Raw genomic sequence first — 19,928 nt, 5'->3', positions numbered from 1 at the left:
ACAAAGAGACTTAGTTTTAAGTTGGTATGGAGATTGCACCGGGATTTTTGTGCGTGTGCACGCGCACGTGTGTGTGAATTTTTAAGAACATAAATGTACTTTTATAAAAATGAGACCATGCTGTCTCCATTACTGCTGCCAGGACAGTTAAGGACTTTTAATGGGGCCAGAGGACAGGTTTACCAAATGAAGTATTTGAGCTTGGGTTGGGTCTTGGTATGTTTGTGTCCAAACAAGAGAGAAATCATGGAAAAATATGGTAAAGAAGGGTGTGTGTGTACCCGCGCGCGTGTGTTGGACCCCTTTCATATATTCTAAATGAGGCAAGTAGGAGCCACATTTTAAAAAGTATCATTTAAACCTCTCCAAAGCTGGGTGGAAGGTATTTAACTAGAAAACTGACTGCTGTCTGCTAGATCATTGCTGTGATAGAGCCTCTCTCTACACTGGCCTGTGGGAAAGGCCAGAGCAAGGCGGGGGAGAAGTAAAGCTTTTGAAACAAGACAGAAAATCGTTGGCTTTATCTTTGTTAGGAAGGCTTCAAAGATTGATCTCCCGCCTCATCCTTCTCCTCCCAGAGGCCGCTCTAAAGGAAGGGGGGGTGAGAGGAGGCCAGCGGGAGGGGCCAGGGCAGGGAGGACTGGCCGGCGGTGCGGGAGGAGGGCGCGCCCGCCAGACCCACAGCGGGGCTGATGTGTCTGGTCTCGCAGGGCTCGTGGTTTTCATTTCCCCAACACCTGGATGCAGTCAAACACCTGGCCAAATCTGACAAAATCTGACAAGCCTTTGTGATGGGATTTGGAAGAAATTCCCTGCAGATCCTGGCACAGTTTAAAGCTGTCCGCTTTGAGTTAGGACTTGTTAAGGAGGGTTATGTGAGCTGAAACCCGAGACAAGTCTTTTGCTCCTATCTGGAGCCCACATCTTGCCTGGAAATGGGGCATGACCAAGCAAAGGGGTCGCTTGCTGTTTGTATTAAAAGGGGAAGATGGCCTGTGTGCCTGCCAGCGCGGCCCCCACATGCTTTCTCTATTAGAGCCAAGCATAGAAACTTATCAAAAACATATGTCTGGTGTTAATCATCTGGACTCTGCCTCCACATGGGAGTCTAACTAGCTGTCCCTTGGCAGAAGGAATCTGTTGACCTTCTCAGCTTGCTTGAAGAGGGTGCAGAGAGGTATTTCAAACTTTTGGATACTGATAGGAGGGAATGTACCTAAGAATTGACTAATTAAAGGACAACTCCAACACTTGCAGCAATTAAGAGTTTTGCTTTGAATGTTGGTGAGCTACCCCAGGGGAGTAATGCTGCAGGAACCTTCCTTAATGCACCATAAGCAATGGTCCTGGATCCATTAACTTCATGAATTCAGTCCTGTTCAACTTTCCTCAGGAGTTAGTCTGACACCCAGGCCTGAATGACTTACCCAACTGCAACTAAAATAATGTTTGAAATCCTTTAAGAGCTTGACCACAAATTGATCAGAAAAGCCCTATCAGATGGGTTCTTGCAAATTAAATGGAATTTAATTCATGGAGGGTTGGTGAAAGGTTTGAGGGATTTAAAAAAAAAGTTCTTTGAGTAACAAAAGAGCCAATTCCTGAATTCTCAGATTACATATAATTCAAATTCTGCCAAGAGCCTCTTTTTATTACACATTCTGAAATAATGAAATAATCAGTTATAAGACAAAAGTCTTCACTTTTTTCTTTTATTTTCTCAAATAAACTTCCCAAAAGGAAGATATTTTAAGAGCATTTTCAAACATCTTTGGCATCACATAAAAAAAGAAATCTCGTGTAAAAAACGAAATGTCATCTGAACTTTTATAATACAAAGGCGCAATCCAATATGAACATATAAAATATATACAAATATAGTGCATGGTCAGTCACTTAATACAGCTCTCTACAAAAAAGTAACTTTTTAGAAATTAAAAAATCCAAAGTAACCACTTAACCACAAAACTCCTCTTCTCTCCCAGCGTCCAAGTTCCTGTTCAGTGTCCCGAGGGAAGAGAGATAGGTTGGGGAGTTTAGAGGGGAGGGATGGCTTGAGCCCCTCAGTTCCGCCACGGCCTCCACATGGAGTCCGCCGTCAGCGAGGGGCCGCTGGACGGCGACACTGCATTGGGGCCCACGGAGGTCCCGCTGTTGGTGGTGTAGACTGGGATGACAGGGCCGCTGTGAGCGAATGCCCCGTTGGGGATGAGGAAGGCAAACTGGCCGTCAGGAGCCGGCACCACCTGGAAGCCGCCAAAAACCTTAGCCGCCTCTCCCGCCGGGCTTCCCAGTTTGCAGGGCGCGCCGCCGGGAGGGGGCGCCGCGCCCCCGGGGATGGGCACGAGCGGCGGCGGTGGCGCGAACGGCGCGTGCTGCGGACCTCCTGGTCCTGGCGGCGGCGGCGGCGGCGGCGCCTGCAAGGCTGGGTGCGGCTGCCCGGGGTAGGTCATGGCGTTGATCTGGGTCATGCAGTTGGCCAGGTGGCCGAGCAGCCTGGTGCGCACCTCCGTGTTAACGCCCTCGCACGTGGACAGGAAGCGGGTCACCTCGTTCATGCACTCGCTGAAGCCCGCGCGGTACTTCCCCAGCACGCTCGGGTCTGTGCTTAGTGCGGCTGCAGGCCAGAAGGAGACAGAAGGGTCACAGAAAGGCCCTGGCCTGGAGGCCACCACCTCCGCCCTGGGAGGTCCCCCGGGCGCGCCTCCCTGACCACTTGGCCCGCAGAACTGCCTCCGGTTACGGGGGTGGGTTTAGAAAAACCATCCACCTCTACACACTAGCTTGGCGACCTAAGCCAAGACGCTCCCTTCTCTCCATTCCCTGTCGCTCCATTTAAACCAATCTCGGTCCTAGATCTGCCTCCCAGCCCCCAGCACGCGCGATGTGACCTTGGGTAATGCCCTTCCCCCCTTCCCCGCCATCCGAGCCTCATTTCCCCTTCTGTAATGGGGGAGGAGGGAGTGCTAAACCAGATGACCTCCAGGCTCCACGCAGCTCAAAACCGCCACAGTTCTAAGTCCTTTCGCCCCCACCCGCTTCCCTCACTGCCAAGCCGCCCGCCGCCCTCGCTGCTACAACCTCTCTCCCTCCCTTTCCGGAACAGTAACAACTTGGAGTTGTGGCTATAAATAAGCCCCAGACCGTGGGAACGCAAGAGTGAGCCAAGGCAGTAAAATGTAGCTGAATGCCTCTCACAACCACGGGCGGAAGTCTGGAAGAAATCACCGCGGGCCGAGAGGGACGCCCGCAGAGGGGGACGCCGCAAGCCGCACTTACCCGTCATCTGTGCCCGCTGCAGGTTCCGGAGGTGTTTCACTGTCATTTCCAGAATGTCTGCCTTCTCCAGTTTGGAATGACGCGAACTCTGCACAGAAGAGGCAAGCAAGGAAAGTGAGACCCCCCACCAGCAGCCTCGGAATGCTGGGGGTCCCTCCCGCCTGCCGCGGCCCCGACTTCCCCAGACCCGGGCGAAAGGGGCCCAAGCCCTCCCTCCTCAGAAAACGCAGTGCTGGCGGGGAAGATCAGCCAGCGAGAGTGTTTCATTCTTAGTAATAGAGAAATAAGACTTCATTTTTTAAATTAGAAAAGCAGCATTATCCACTTACATCTTTCTTAAGAGCATCCAAAATCAGTGTTTTCAGCTGGCTTAGACTTTCATTTATTCTTGCTCTTCGTCTTTTCTCCATGATAGGCTTTGATGACTGCAAAGAAATAAATAATTAAAAAAAAAAAAAAAAAAAAGTCCTGAGTTCCCATGGGATCTGCCATTTCACCCGGAGGTTTTAAGGGATAAAAGAATCCCCAACCCCGGCTTAATTTCTTGGGGCTGGAGAAAGATACAGCTATTGATTGCCCTTACCTTTCTGTGCTCAGATGCTGTCTTTGGTTTATCCGGTGTCGTGTTGACACTAGCTGGGGTAGCAGCCACCGGGGACGAGGAATTTTTCTCCATTATATCAGCCGGCATTTTCTGGTTTTTGTTTTTTTTTAATCCCTAGATAACTTTATTTTTGGAGTCCTTCACACAAAAAATTGTTTTATGTCCCTTTTATTCGAGACTTTCACAAAACTACTGAGCAAGTGCTGAGGGTTTTATTACAATATCTTATGGCTACTTAGTGATCGGCAGCGCTATTCCAGGACCAAGGAGAGAGGTAGATGGGGGATTCCGCTGTTATCAGCACCAGCTCCGGATCCTGTGTGATCCCCAGGCCCTGGCGGCCTCTATATATATCTGGGACTGCACGCGAACGGCTCGTGTGAAACTTCCCAAACTTTCTTTCCCACAGTAACTTTCAGCCAATGGGAGGAGGAGACACGCGGCACTGCTCGTGGACCGCGCCCCCCCATTGGCCGCCAGGCACAAGGCCTGGCGGCCAATGGCGCGCGCCTGAGCCTGGGGCACCAGAGGCTACAACGTCAATCAAAAGGATTTTAACCCTTTGCTACTCTCCCTGCTGGGCTTTGCTTTAGAGAGGATTTTTTCCGCATTAGTTTTGCTCTAGTCTAGTTTATTTCTTTTGGGGCTAAGGTCTTTGCTCTTTATTTTCTTTCATATGTGTAATAGAGCTGCTTTGACACTAATAAGAATTTCATTTGAAAAATATTTTTTAAAAGGTTTAGGACAGGGATAAAAGATTATATTTGCAGTGGTTAAAAGGGGAAACGTGTGCAAGGGTGTGAGTTACCAAAACACCTAAATTTCCTGCTCAGACTATACATTGGGGGGAGGGGCGTGTGAAAGTCGACCATGCAGAAAAAGAACAAAAAAATTCCTTTTTGCATGTAGAAAAAGGAAAAAAATGCCTCCCACCTAACATTTGCAGGTTGTTCAGAGCAAGGTGGTTTTTGATCCCCGCCCCCATTCCTCTTCGGTAGTTGGGGCCTTGGACCCGCACTTCCCCAGGAAACAATCAGAATAATTTCCCACTGGGCAGAAAGGAAATGGAATTTCAAATGAAAGATGAACAAGGGGGGCTTTGATGGCAATGCCTCAGGGACGCGCGCGCGCCCTCGACACCCTTTTTTTCCCCGCGGGCTCTCAGTTCTGCGGCAAGTAGAGGTGGCAAGCCGGGCTGCAGCCTCTCCCCTCCTTCTCGCCCCGCGGGCGGCCGGCGCACCTCAGCATCCGGCACGCACGGGCCCTTTAAGAGCTACACCAGCCGAGCTGCAGTTTGACATCAGCCGGCCGGCGAGGGCGCGCCTGGAGCCGGAGCACGTGCCAGGATGTTTTATTGCCGCCGCGGCTGCGGCCCGGCCGGGAGGATGTGTGTGTGCGTGCGTGTGTGAGTGTGTGTGCGCGCGCCCTGGGGGCAGGGAGGCGGGGGGCGGCGGCCGGCGGCGGAGCGCGGGGGCTGGTTCCTGGTCCTCCGGAGAAGCCAAGAAGGTAAATAGCAGCTGCTGTGCTCGAGCCTGGGAAAACCCCGCCCCCTGCGCCTGGCCGGGGCTCATTGGCGAGCGCTGTGTGTGTGGGGTGTGTGTGTGTGTGTGTGTGAGTGTGTGTGTGTGTGTGTGTGTGTGTGTGTCCGGGGCCCCCTCCTCCAGCCCCCGCCGGGCTAGGAATCCGAGGGGGCGGTGGGCTGGGAGCCGAGCCCAGGCGCTCACTATTCCCCCCTCCCGCCTCCCCCAGCCAAGGTCAGCCCTTCCGGGCGGGGAGCGCACGCCCCAGGGTGGAGAGTGGGGAATTATTCCAAACCCCCACTCCACCCCTGATTTCAGGCTTGGGGTTTTAACTTGTCCGAAAGCCTCACTAGCACAGCCCGGGGGAGGGGTGGGGGCCTTTTAGATTGCTCCTTGTCCCGGCCAGCCTTCCTTCCCTCCCCCCGCGAGGTCCCCGGCGCCCGCCGCGGTCACGAGATGCCTGACCGCACTTAGGAAGCGGCCGGGTCAGCCTCCTGCCTCCGCTTGGCGGCTGCGGTTAAAGCGGCTTCTCGCCGCCCGCCCCTTCCCGGGGTCCAGGGCGGCCGGGCAGCTCCCCCTTACAGTGCCCGGGAGGCCGCCGGCGGGCGGCCGGGAGGAGGCGGGCGGCGCGGGCGGCTGCGTGCTGCCGGCTGGCCGGGCCGCGCGCCGGGAGGAGCCGCCGCCGCCGCCGCCGGGTGCCACGTGGCGGGCGCCGGGCCGGGAGCGCCAGGGCTCTGGCGGCGGCCTCCCTGGGGGATTTGCCGCGCAGGGCGGGCGTCGCGCTCTGCCCCGGCCGGCTGGCCGCCACTGCTGCAGCTCTCTCTCCCTCCCGCCAGCCTGCCCGGGTCGCCGCCCCCGTGCCCCCACCTCCTCCACCCTTCCGGTCTTCCCGGAGCTCGACGAACTGCTGGGGCGGCTCGCGGCAGCCCAGGAGCCTAGCATCTTGTTTGATGTCGCCCCCGCCCTCCTAGCCCTTACCCAGGCTTGGAGGCCTCCGGAGGCCTGGCACACATTTATCAGACACTTCAGTCCTTCTTCTGAGCTCCCCACTGGGATAATGTTGTAAATGATTTCCCCAGATCTCCCGGATGAGAGTCAGCGGTTCCTGACTCTGGGTGACCTTGTGCAAGCCCCTCTTTCATTATGGAGTGCCTGCCCTGTGCCAGACACTGTGTTAAACCCAGGGATTACCACGATGAGAGATACAGTGGCAGCCTGCAAGGAGTTTCCCGTCTACTGGGGAGGCAGACAGACCCTGATTTTCTGATTAATGACCTGGCATTCCTTCATTATCCCTTTACTTTAGGGCTTAGATGATGGCCTGAGAGATCAGCAGAATCTAAAAGAAACACTAAAGCACACCTCCTGTACGGGCAACAGTATTGGTCTACGTGAGGGAAACAGGGATGAGTAAAATAGTTATTGCTCTCAGGAACCCCCAGCCTAGAGATACTATAGTCATGAGTGCCAGTGGTGGTCTATCTATTTCGCCATATATTCCTCTGGTAGGCCCTACGTTCAATAGACAGTTATATAACTAGATAGAAGTAAAATGCTGAAAAGTTTTAGGATAATTAAATTATTCATAAGTTGGGGTATCCTGGAAAACTTCCTGGAGGAAGTGGTCTGTGCTTTGTATCTTAAAAAAATAGGATTGGGGCATTGGAAATGTGAGTCATGGGGCTAGGTACCCATTGCTAAAGGCCAAGACTCTGGAACTTGAGGTCCTTATTCAGGGAGCATAATCTGGAGCCCAGGGTGTGTGACTGGAAGGCATATAAGAGGGGACTGAAGAAGGAGGCTTCAGGCCATGTCACAAGACCCTTAGACATTTTGCTAAAGGACTTTGGATTTATCTTTAGACAATGGAGAGCTATGAAATGCTCTTGAGCAGAGAAGGGACATTAGTGTTTTCCAATAGAAAGATAGCTCTGGCAAAAGTGCGGAGAGTGGCTTGAAGGGTTTGGAGGCAGACAGCCCAGTTAGGTGGTTCAAGCCAGCGAAAGAGGTTCCTAAGTGACAAGTATAGGCTGATAATCATCCAGAAGTACCTGCACAGAACCAGCTCACCTGGGTATTGACTATATACACTGTCCAGTGATCAAGTTCAGCAGAAACCTGCCTACCTTTTAATGAAATGCCGCCACCACCACCACCACCACCTGGAGTCTAAGGAATCATTGTGATTCTGACCATATTTACCTTTCAAGCCTCATTTCCACCTTCCAGGACAGCCCTCAAGTCTGCAGCCAAACTTTTACCTCATTGCAGGCTTGGTTTACTCACGCTTGCCCCTGGGGCTACTCGCTGGGATGTGTGTGTGTGTGTGTGTGTGTGTGTGTGTGTGTTTTCTTAACACACTGCAGAGCGGGCTGTGCCCTATCATGTTCTGAAGAAATGATGAACAATGCCTCCTTTGTTGACCTGCACCCTGGGCCAGTGGGGTAGGACTTTTCTTTCTTATTTTGAACAGATGGAAACGTGGTGATGACAGAAAATTGTCTGTTGCTTTTGGAAAAAAAAGTGGAGTTTTCCTGTGTGTTTGAAATCCTCTTGGTGAAAGGTGATGAGCCTATGAAGTTACCCTCCTTTTTGAAATGCAGACTTTGCAAGCTTCTTAAAATGCTTCTGCTCAGCATCTGACTTTTAAAAAACTGCCTAAATACTCTGACCCAGATTCTTCCAAGGAACTAAACTCTTCCCAGGGAAGCCTGTTAACCCTTTCTAGGTTCCCCCCAAATCTATGAGAGCCAGGGACTTCCTCCAGTAAGCTCTATTATGACATTGACTGCTGTTTGCTCTTGGGCCCTAATTAACTAGCTGGGTGTGCCACCCCCTGTCCCTTCTAGCCTGAGTCTTTTTTGTCTGATTCTGTCATCGCTTCAAGATTTGGCGCTCTGAAGTTTCATTGGAGAATGTTGAATATAGTCATGTTAGCAGCCTCCTCAGTCAGATAGTTAATTAGCAACTGGTTTGCGACCACTTTAGGGGTGCTTAGACTGGTAGAATGCGCAAATACGTTGCACACACATATTTTTAGATAGAGGGATTGGTTAACAAAAAACTTGCCATGAATTCGTGTGGGGGCCAAACAAACAAAAAAACAAAAAAACAACAACCCTCCACTCTAACCATTTAAGAAGCAAGCTTTGCAATGTGCTCACAGACTATTTTTCAGTGTCCTTATCCTGGGCAGTGAAAATAGCACCAAGTTGACACTCTCTCCACCCCTTATCAAATGGGGAATTAAGCTCCTAAACTCAAGAAAAGACTTTTGGAGTCGGGAGGCTTCTCTTAAAGAGTAGAAACAGCCTTTATTTTTCAGTCATCCTCCCCACTCTCTCAAAGCAAAGAGAAAATTGAACCCTGTTCATCAGCGGTCACTTCTTTGATCCCATTGTGAGACCAGCAAGACACAAGGCATCTTTGCCACTGTATCATGCCCAGTGAGTACAACCTCCCTCCTTCTGCCCTCAAGAAGGGTGATTTGCTATGTCTTATTGCTTCACCTGTTTGCTTTAAACCATAAAACAAATAATGCATCTCTAGTGAGACTCCCCTTTGTCCTGAGGTATCGGAATGGTTTGTGGGTTTGGTTTAAAGCTACAGAAAAGAGAGAGCGCAAGAGAGAAGGGTTTAAAAAAGGCATTTTGCCTGAGGACCTGGAGCTTCCCCCCTCCCCCCCTTTTCCTCCGCTTGACTGACTTTCTCACACTCAGATTCCCTGCAGCCTGCCAGAGACGTGGTAGCTGGCCTGCCAAGAGCTATCCTGGAGGGCTATTGAAAGAGCCTTGAGTAAGTACACACTGGGCGGATTTTCTCCTCCCCTTGGTACCTGCTCCGCACCTGTACCGGGAGCAGTCCCACACATATCACCTGATCTCAGTCCTTTCAGACACCGTGAGAAAAATCAAGTCCAGGATAGAAGAGATGTTTGTCGTCTCTCCAGGGCTGCAGCCGGCTCCCTGCCGTCTGAGTGCCCAGAAACAGCACATTCCAGGCCGGTTGTGCACGCGTGTTTGCCGGCGCGTGTGCGGGGTGGGGCCACCGGGAGGGGGAGGGAAACCAGAGATGACCTTCTTAATGACTGCCTGGGTGCCTCCGCATTCTGGCATCTGTCTGACTGGTAGTTTTATGATCCTGTACTAGAATCATTATTATGGTTCTTCTAGATAAGAATCTATATATGCTCCTCACTGCAGAATTCATAACCAGGACTTCTTACCTTAAGGTTCGTGGATGAACCCCCAGGAAGTCTATACAGCCCATGAAATAGGACTCAAAATGATCTCTCTACATGCATCTTTAGCAAGAGCTTAAGAAATACCTTTTGAGAGAATGAACAAGTACATTATTTTTTCGGGAGGAGAAGAGAATGCATTATTTTTTCCCAGCAGAATCTCAAAGCATTTTGTGACCCCAAAAGATTGAGGAAAATGATCTAAGCAATCTCCACTTACAAACGAGTATTCTAAGCCTCAGAGAGGGCAAGGGATTGACTCAAAGGCCCACAGCAACATCCTGCCAGAGTGGGGGGCAAAAGCCAGCTGGGAGCTGGCTTTGTGGTCCTGGGTAAATTTAGGGTGGGGTTTATAGGGCTGTGATCACCACCAAAGCCTGGATTTAAAGTAACACATTAATAAAGACACTTTGAATTTCCAGAATTTTGCCCCTTAATTCTGAGGCACAGGAGCTGTTCTGCATCCAGTTTTTGGATGGAGAAAGAGGTAGGCAAGAAAGCCAAGTGTCTACGGAGAGAATTCCAGAGTGCTTGGAGCAGGAGTCCTAGTTGCCATGCAGAGACATTATAAACAACTGCAACTCTGCATTCCACCTTTGATAAAAATAAGTCACTACTTCTGAACAAAACTGCCTAGTTGGTTCCTGGCCAAGCTGGGACCTCAAACTGCAAACTGGGGGTGGGGGCGGAAGACAGAAGCTTTCAACATAGGCTAATAGCAGCCTGTAGTGCCTTCCGCCACCCCCACCTCCTCTTGGAAAACTTGACTAGAGCCAGTGAGACCACGGGAATGTGCACTTTCTAATGGGCTCTGAAAGAGGATGGTTGCCAAGAAAGCCTTTCCCAGTAGAGAGGGGGCAGGGCACCCTGGAATGGCTTAACTCCCACATTTGGTCTGGCCACAGCAGCGTGGTGGGAAGGCTGTAAATGCGCTCTTGGCTAACCTTTTACCCTCTGAGCAGCACTGCAGTGAGGCAAGCCTGCAAGCCAGGGATGTAGGAGCGCATTCCAGAGGGACAGAACTTGCACCCTGGTGTGTGAACGGCTCAGAACTGCATCAGGGCTGGTGCCTGTGGGGGGCTTCTGGAAGGCTCAGGGAGGTGGGGTGAAGCCTAGTCCTTTTCAGCCCAGAACATGCATTTGTTTGGCTTGCTGATAGCTGCTCAAATGGTGATATCTGATCAAATTTCTCAAAAAAATCCAAACAAAAATCTCAGCTAGCCAGGAAAACCACTTAGGTAAAACTTAGAATCTGAAAGTGGTATGAGATGAATGTATACAACATACTTTTAATTTAAGTCACCATCATTATTATCCTTGCATCTCAACTTAGAGGAAATGGGTAGCAGGAGGCAGCGGAAGTGACCTAAAAGGTGGCTGAATCGATCCATTCATTGAATGCTTGGGAAAGCTGAGCCCAGGAAGAAGTGACTCGCCCAAGGTCAAACAGCCTCCTCAGAGAGGGTATAACAAAGCCAGGATAGGCTCAGGTTTCCTGTCCACCAGTCCAGAAACCAACCCCACTCTATATATGAGAAGAACGTTTTGAAATATCTACAGCATGTAACTAACATTACCATCAAAGATGGGTTTGCCTGTTGAAAACTTGAGCTACATGCTGATGAGAGATTTTGGTAGTATGACAGAATATGCCCAGCACAGAGCATGGTTAAATTCCAGCTTTGTTGCATTGTCATTCTCTCTTGGATTTGCTCATTACCCTATAACTTCTAGTAAAGAAGGGGTATTGATTTCTGAATTCCAGGAGATAGGAAGGCGCTCGCAGGGTCCACACAGGACAGTCAGCCTGCTTCTCAGTCAACCAACCTAAGCCAAGCCACATGTCATCCCTTCTTTCTTGTCATTGCCAACCTGTTTCCCTTGTTTGTGCTCTAAAAGGAAGACTGGGAAAGATACTATTTCCAGCACCTGAATCTGTGCTCCATCAGTACTAGGCTTTTATTAGACCAGAGAAGGTGTGATACTAGTAATATAGTGAAGGCATTGGGGCAAGAACACATTTTGCTGGCTGATTTAACAGGGAAAGATGAGAAAAATAAGGGATTCTCCAAGTGGTTGATAGATGGTATTTGCATGTGAAATATATATTTTCCTTTTAGATATCAGGCTTCAGGAACAAGAAAAGATAGTCCAGACAGCTGCAGCTTAAGACTCGGTGGGTTCTAGTATGGTTAGGACTTCTGCTGTCTTCCACAGAGTTCCCCTGTCTTGTAGTACTTGACAGTTGACGAAGCACTTTCTAGTACATACCGGCGTTTTTTCCTTATCTGTATAGCCTTATGATCTAGACTAGAGGGACTTTGGTGGGAAGTCCAGGGAGGGAGAGAGAGGATTCAAGTGGTCAGTGCAAGAGATATTTGGCTGGGCCCTGGGCTACTGGGGATACAGGGTATAGGACATACGAGTTTTCAGGAAAATAGTATCTCTAGAGAGACAAGGTAGGTTGCTGGGAGGCCAGGAGAGAACCAACTTTTCTTTTTGAGTCACAGGCAACAATAAGACTTCCAGAAACTGGAAAAGAGGGGACACTTTGGTACAGAATATTAGTAATCCAGAGGACACATCTTTGGAGCAAAGAGGTCCTTTCTCATGGCAGGAAGCCAGGAGGAAGGAAGAAGTGAGGGGAAAGAATCTCACTTAGCAAGAAGATGATTAAGCAGGTTCTGGAAAATACATGGAAAGGTGATGACCATAGTGTGTCCTGGGCTAAGGCTAGAGCTGCTTAGTTCAGCATCCAGTGCCCTCTGAGAGGTTTCCTGGGAAGATCACAAGAAGGGCAACCAGGTCTGTGACTGGGTCCTTGTAGAACTCTGGAACCCGCATCACTTTTCCTCACTAGTAAGTTTTATTCCATGCTGTCTGTATTGCTGTAAGCATAACATAAAATCCCACAGACTGGAAAAGGTTGGGGGGATTGCTTGGGGTGCGACGTTATGTACAGCAGAGAAAGGGAACCTCTCCTTTTGCAGCGTTAGACTTCCACGGCCAGCCTTGACTGAAATCTGAGAGGAGCCAGGGAGGGGAGCTCAGATGTGACGTGCTAGTATGTGGCGGCAGTTTTCCTGATCCACAGAGGGCTCTTGATAAAGTCCCAGCTGTGCAGGTATCACACGCGTATCTAGCTGTGGCCCTTATCTTGCTAGGCTGCCACAGTTACGGAGAGACCAAGTAATCACGTTCAAGTATTTGATCTCCTCATCCTGGGTGGCTATTCAACCCTCTGCACCCTCCTCACCTGCCATGGAAGTCTGGCACCTGGGACAAACCTAGACTGGGTATCTAGGAGTACCTGTCATCTGGACAGAGAGGAGGAGTCTCTGTGTATTTTCTTTGTATCCAGTGAACTTGTGTTGATGGTAGACAAAATAATCAAGGGTTAAAACCATCCAATTTCCAATTTCCTGAACTTATCTTTCAAATATTTAGAGAATAAATGCATAACTGAATTTTGACTTAAAGAAGTATATTTTATTAGCAATTTAAAGAACCCTCAGAAGGTCAGCATATTTTTCTAAGTTTTCTTCGGTTGCTGAATCAGGGATGGGTTTACATTGACCACTCCCAGTAACCACCTCTGGGCAGCCAGGATACCCCTGCAATCAGGTGAATTTAGAGGAGTCTGTGGCTGTCCGAGTTTTCCCAGGCCTATCTTTATTGATGGTTATTAAAGACACACCACCACATGGCAGTACGAAAGTACAAAGCAATTCCCAGGGTAAGGTTCATGGGAAGAAGTGAGATACTGGGCTCCCAAACAATTCTACTGTAATCACGGTCTGCCATATCTATGTATAGTTAATAAGTAAGATTTCAGCAGGCAGCTTCCACCACTGGGCAGCAAATGGAAAGGGGAAAAAGGCTAGTGGGGAGATCATCGGTTCTTCTGGAAAACCAGGAAAGAAACTTAAGAAGGGTGTACTTGGTGGGCAGTCACTGAGGTAGAGCAGGAGCCCACAGACGGCCTTGGCAAGGACCACTGCTTACCTCTTCTCCTGCCCTCACTCTTTTCGTGCCAGCCCCTCAGGGAAGATTCTGCATAACCAAGAAATACATAGTAATCATGCCCAGACAAACTGGGTTAAATAAGCGTAAATACAGAACAGAAAAACACCTGTTTTTATAGAGCACCCCAACACTCCCATTGTTTTACAATGTTGAGTGGTATTGATAAAGGGGGCTGTAAAGTCGAGGTGAAATGGCCTGTTATATTTAAATAGCGCCTTCCTCTATGAACTTCAAGTGTTTTACAGCTGAGATTTGACTGACCTGGTGATTATTGCTTATAGGAATGTTGAACACATATCTCTATGTATGTTCAGGAAAAATTATAGCAAGGTGGTGAAAAAGGAAAGACTGGAGCCAGACTGCTTGGGTTCATATTCCAGCTTGTTTGCTTTCTAGCTATGTGACATAACCATTCTGTACCTCAATTTACTTACCTGTTAATGAGGTGATATCCATAGCATTTATAGGATTATTAGGAGGACAAATATATATAAAATATGCTTAGAGCAGTGCCTGCCATATTGTCAATACAATATAAGTTCTCATCTGCTTTTATCATTGCTACATATGTCTGTGACATGTAAGACAGATATCCTCATTCACCTAAAAAAAAGCCACAAGATGTTAATATTCTCAGAGAAATGATGGACAACCACTGTGATAAATTGGTCCATGAGTCTTTGACAAAGCAGAAGCTTCAGCCAGTCTTTTATGAATCTCAGGGAGCAGCCCCCCAAACTGATATGGCTCCTTTTCCAGGGAGGAGGGTCTCTACCACCCAAGCACTAGGGTTGTAGCTTTGTCTGTGGGCAGATGTGGAGCATGGTGTGGTCCTGCCTTGATAATTGAAATGAGCCTCAGGCCCACAGAAAGGAGAGTTCTGGATGGAGGCAGGGGCATCAGCAGGGGCCTAGCACACAGCACGTGTGGGCAACTCCTCCCTTCTTCCCCAGTAGGAAGGAATGGGAAGGGCTGTACAGGGACATTTAATCCAGAAGAGTAATCATGGGCAGGCCTTTCCTGAATCCCAGTCCCATTTGTATGAGATAAGATTGATGGGAAACGTGAATGTCTGAGAACTTTCCTGCTCTAGCACGTGCTTGTAGATAACCATAGAATGTATGATTCAAACTGGGACACTTTTGAGAGTGAAAGGTGGTAGTGCTGTCAACAACTATGTCGGGACAACTGGCATAAACTGGGACACACGGCCATCCTAGTTCTGTGGTCCTGCGTGCTACATTGTTCAGCTGTCCGCTCAGCTATCTTTTCATCAGAGATGCTGCCTAAGAAGAAATATTTTTAAGTCACTAATGTTTTAGCACTTCTATATCTGTGGAGGGTGATGCCATTGATCTACCTTCCACAGAGGGAGGAGCCCCATTTTTTTTAATGCAGTGGACCTTAGTGTGTGTAGGAGACAGGAGGGTCAGAGGAAGGCCCCATGGTGGTTGGATGGTTGTATTCAAGGTACCATATTTTGCTGTGTATAATGCGTTCCCACGTTTTTGGCCCAAACTTTCAGGGAAACAGAATTAGTACTACCCATGTATAATGCACATCCTTATTTTTCCCTCACAAATTTGGGCAAAAACGCACGCATTATACCTGGCAAAATATGGTATGTTTCTACGGTATTGATTTCTTCTTCAATAGAGCATGAGTGCTCCAAACTTCTCTCTCTGCCTGTTTGCACCCACGTTGTGGCTACAGCAGAGTAAGGCTGCCAGGGACTTTTGCACCTACTGACCATGGCTGAGCAGATCTGTCTTTCTCAGGCATATGAATGTGGAAAAAGTGAGTGCTAAAATTTGAATTCAGTCCATTTCTTAAATGGCTGAAGGAAGACCCCCAAAGGAAGGAGCATTTTCCCACGTGAAATATTTGCCCTTTTAGCCTTGAATTTGACTAAATCTTTAATAGTGAAAACCAAACAAACACCCAACCAAACAGAAAACACCTTTTTTCTGAATAGGTCAAAGTCAAGGTTTGCTCTTTGTTAATTTTCTTAAAAAAAAAAAAAAGAAAGAAAGAAAAATAAAAGAAAAATGGCTCCCTTGCCTGAGTGTTCTTATATGTGCCTATTTAATGATTAATAACACCTCGTGGGCTATTGTTTGATGTGGCCTCTGCTGGTTTGAACAGGAGAATACTGATTCACTCTCAAGGCATTTATGAATCACAAGTGTTTACCCTGAGACAATAAATGAAAGGGGGAGATTTAAAAAAAACACACACCTAAATATGCTGAATTCTTTGAGTAAAAACTGGAGATAACGTGGGATCTCAGTCTTTGATACCCTGTGTGGGGCCCACCGCTTTCTCTCACAGAATAAAGATTGTGTAGAATGACCAACATTGGGGCTTTTGAGTTTTATAGATTTTTCCTTTTACTTGCTGATAGGTTTGAGGCAACATTTCCCCTGTCATGTGCATTCATTTTCTTCCCACCTGTCTAGTCACTCCATGTCAGTAGTCTGCAAGAGAGTCTCTTTATGGGTCTTTAGGGACCCTTTTCCCTGGAGCCTCACTCTTCGTTTTCATTGATAGAAGGAGAGTCTCAGGCAGTAATCTAGAGGGTGGAGCCCTGCCTTAATTTAGGTGGGGCTGGTGGGTTGAAGAGAATGGATTCAAATGATCAAGAGACCTGCCAGGCTTTGGTGACTGACTGGACCATGATGGGGAAGGAGGAGTTAAAAGGTGACATCTGGTTTGTTGTTTGAACAACTAACTGTGTGGACCCTGCTTCCACAGTCCCACTCTTAATAACTCCTAGACTTATTTTCCCTTCTTCCTGCCCCACAGCCTAAAGTTCAGTGAAAGAAGACTGCCAAATTGGCCCTGGTGACCCTTACATTTTGTTTTATTTGGAAATAACTTTAGACTTACAGAAAAGTTGCAAAAAGAGTACAGAGAGCTCACTTAACCAGGGTCCCCTACATTACCATCTTACACAAACATGGAGCGATCATCAAAACTAAGAAAGTAATCTGGTACACTACTAGAGACTGCCGACTTCATTCAGATTTCACCATTTTTTCTATTAATGTATTTTTGTTTCTCTTTCTGTTCCAGGATCCCATCCAGGATTCCACAGTGCATTTGGTTGTCTTGTCTCCTTAGTCTCCTTCACTCTGTGACAGGTCCACCATCTTGCCTTGTTTTTCATGACACTTCTAAGTGTACTAGTCAGTCGTTTCATAGAATGTCCCCCACTGGGGTCTGTCTGATGTTTTCTCACGGGGGTAGAGAGGAACTGCATTATTGTGAAGAGCCCCCAGAGGTGTGTGCCCTCCCAGGGCAGCAGGTCGGGGGCTGTGTGACGTTGTTGTATTTCACTGCTGTAGTTTTAACCATGATCGTGAGGTTAAGATGGTTTCTCCAGGGTTGTCCACTCTAAAGCTACAACTTTTCTTTTTGTATTTCCTAAATGTTTTTTTGAGGGGGAAGTGATACTTCAAGATGATGTAAATGTGCTTTTCTGCTCCCACTTCTGCCCACTAAATTTAGAATCTATTGAAGGATCTCACTCGTGCCAATGAATAACTGTGGTAATCTAATAGTGATTTTCTTATGCCCCTCGTTGTCTCTACATTAATTGGAAGTCTTCTTAAGGAGGAATTGCATGATGTTACAGTGTAATAAAGCAGAAATTTAAAAAAAAATCCATACTCTTTTGGAGCCTAAATTTTTGATGGGGGGATAGGTAAGCAAAATAAACACATGACTTAGATAGTATTTTAAATGGTGACAAGGACTACAGAGAGAAATCAAGTAAGGGAGGGGAGAAGGGACGGCTCTGGCAGTGCAAGTATCAATGGCATGGTCAGGGAAGGACTTAGAGAGAAGACTTGAAGTAGAGGAGGGAGCCAGCATGTGAATATCTGGCTTCTAAAGAGAAGAAACAGCAAGTGCAAAGGCTCTAAGACAGGACCACGTTTAGCCTAAGTGCTCTAGGAAAGCCAGGAGGCCGGAGTGACTGGTGCGTAGTGAGCAACGGGAGAACGGGGATGAGAGTACGAAGCAAAGAGTGACAGAGCCAGATGGTGCCATTGTGGGGACATTCTAATGACCTGGCTATTCATCTGAAGAAGGCAGGAGCCGTTGCAAGATTTTGAGCAAAGGGGTCCCATGATGGCTTCATATTATTAAAAGATCACTTTGACTGCTCTGTGGTTAGCAAGGATGGGTGCAAGGAAACCATGTTTAGGAAACTATGACATTCATCCAGGTAAGAGTGATAAGTGTCTTGGACCAGAATGGCAGCCAAGAGGTGGTGGGGAACTTTGGATGTCTTTTGAAAGTAGAACGAATAGTGCTAAGAAAGGTCTCCCTGGTGGCCAGCAGCTTCCTGAAACCCCAAGGACATGTATCCTCTCTCTTCTGCTTTGAAGTGGGGCTTCAAGAACAAGATTGAGAAGCACTGGCGGGCCACCTCAAGTCTAAGCTCCCCAGCCCCTCATCAGAGCCTTCTGTTGTCTCAGTCTGCCTTCCTTCCCTCTCTATACTGCACCACACACTTCTCTCTCTCCCAGGGCCAACCTTCTGCTCAGACCAACCCACCACATTTGCTCACAGTCTCCTACCCTTCCTCTGCCAAACGAGATCCTTCCCATCCTCCAAGGCTCAGCTTTGCCACACCCAGCCCCACTCTAGGAATACCTTCCCTCTTGGCTGGGAACACTAATTGACTCTGCTTCAGATGTGCAGCCCCTGGGACAGACACGCCCTCAAACACTCCTGAGGCCTCGGGGCCCCTTAAACACGAAGACCGGCACCCGGATATTTCATCAGCCTGGTGGTTGGTGTGCTGGTAAATGGCACATGGTTGAATAAAAATATTGTGTTTCTTTGTAATCATCTAAGTGCATGTTGCATTTTACTTCATATAGTCCTATTTGTTTTCATGTAAAAATGGTGTTTCTGCCTCTCCCTCTGCCCAGCCCTTCAAGTAAAATTAAAATTCCAGATTTCCTCTTGTTGGGCCACTCTGTACCCCTGGGAGTCCTGTGTACTCCAGTTTGGGAAGTCAGATGAGGGGTATAGGGAGAAGCAGGCATCACTGAGTTTTCATTTACTGCTGATGAATTTTCATCTCTTTATCTACTGATTGATTTAACTTAAAATGCATATGATTAAAAATTTGAAGCAGTATGAAAGGGCAGATCCTCAAAAGTAACCCTTCCCCCTGTGGCCCCAGCCCCCAAGTCTTGTCCAAGAGTCACTACTACTCACCCCTTATATACCCATCCGGGGATGGCTGAAGTACAGTCAATGGCTGGTAGTAGACAGTAACTACCAATGGCAGGTAAATTGAGGCGCTGTGAAAACCAGCCCCCAGCTCTGCACTTCCCAGGGCTAACGCAGCTCTCATGCAGAAGGGCTGGCTATAGCACAGCCAACCTACCATTTTTATAGTTGTTTTTGGCTCAGACCACACAGCGGTGAATTTGCAGAGACACCGCACTCAATGGAATTGGGCATTTGGTACCACCCTCTTTGGCTGTAGGTCTGTGCCCTGACAGGGAGATTCATTGTCATTGAGATTTCCCAGGTTGGCTGTTGTCTCTCCCTCCATGTCAGCCAGAGGGAGGAGCACAGCCAAAAGCTGTATCAGGAAGAAAGGCCAGTGGGAGAGGGAGTGGACAGAGCCAGTCCCTGAGCCGTGATTACAGCAATGCAGGACATCACAGTGAGTTTTCCGGGGGAGCGTTATCATTTCCCCCCCACCCCTCCTTGTGCCTCAGAAGCTCACCTGAAAGGCAAAACTCTCCCTCTACCTTTCCCGTGGGAATTCAGCACAAGCCAACAGAACCCCTGAACTCTGCTGGGCCACTGCCAGCAACTTTCAAGCCTTTTCCCCTGCCGATTACAGTGACATGATGTCGTTTTTATTGAGGCAAGATTAGATTTTTTTTTTTTTTTAAGTTTTCAAAGTGTGGTTCACATGATCTCTAGTACTTTTCCTATTGCTTGAAGACCACGGAGCTGCCAATTTCAATTTGCTTCAGCTTTTATCACTAGAAGAAGCTTAAAAGAAAAAAGAAAGGGGGAGTAGGCTGGATGAAAATATTCCACTTGCCCCCGGCAGTTAGCATGAGGGTGGCAGGGGACACACACATCGCCTACTCCCTTTTGTGTAACTGGTGTACTAGGAAGACGGCAGGAGATTGAAGCTGGGACTGGCTGCTGGACAGTGCAATGTCCACTAGACTGAAGGGTTTTTATGCCATAGCCAGAGAGGGACCATGCAATGTGG

The 19,928-nt window shown here is 48.4% G+C and overlaps 1 protein-coding gene and 1 long non-coding RNA gene across 3 annotated transcripts; one reads left to right on the top strand and one right to left on the bottom strand.

The window, feature by feature from the left end:
* Window positions 1-1,696: 1,696 nt before the first annotated feature.
* On the bottom strand, window positions 1,697-4,225 carry HES1 (hes family bHLH transcription factor 1). The gene is made up of 4 exons (XM_019723255.2): window positions 3,863-4,225; window positions 3,609-3,704; window positions 3,280-3,367; window positions 1,697-2,617 (listed from the first exon to the last, which is right to left on the bottom strand). Exons 1-4 carry the CDS (start codon window positions 3,968-3,970, stop codon window positions 2,064-2,066), a joined length of 846 nt encoding a protein of 281 aa, XP_019578814.1. The 5' UTR covers window positions 3,971-4,225; the 3' UTR covers window positions 1,697-2,063.
* A 945-nt stretch (window positions 4,226-5,170) lies between these two features.
* On the top strand, window positions 5,171-17,336 carry LOC109442976 (uncharacterized). 2 transcript variants are annotated; one of them, XR_002136646.2, is made up of 4 exons: window positions 5,171-5,389; window positions 7,877-7,966; window positions 9,123-9,198; window positions 16,745-17,336. It is a non-coding gene; the product is annotated as an uncharacterized LOC109442976 (long non-coding RNA). The 2 variants fall into 2 exon arrangements; XR_002136645.2 differs by lacking the exon at window positions 7,877-7,966 and having other exon boundaries at window positions 5,197-5,389.
* Window positions 17,337-19,928: the final 2,592 nt, after the last annotated feature.

The sequence above is a fragment of the Rhinolophus sinicus genome, linkage group LG01 (genome assembly GCF_036562045.2).
Source record: "Rhinolophus sinicus isolate RSC01 linkage group LG01, ASM3656204v1, whole genome shotgun sequence".
Lineage (NCBI taxonomy): Eukaryota > Metazoa > Chordata > Mammalia > Chiroptera > Rhinolophidae > Rhinolophus > Rhinolophus sinicus.
This window is presented reverse-complemented; position numbering and strand designations above follow the sequence as displayed.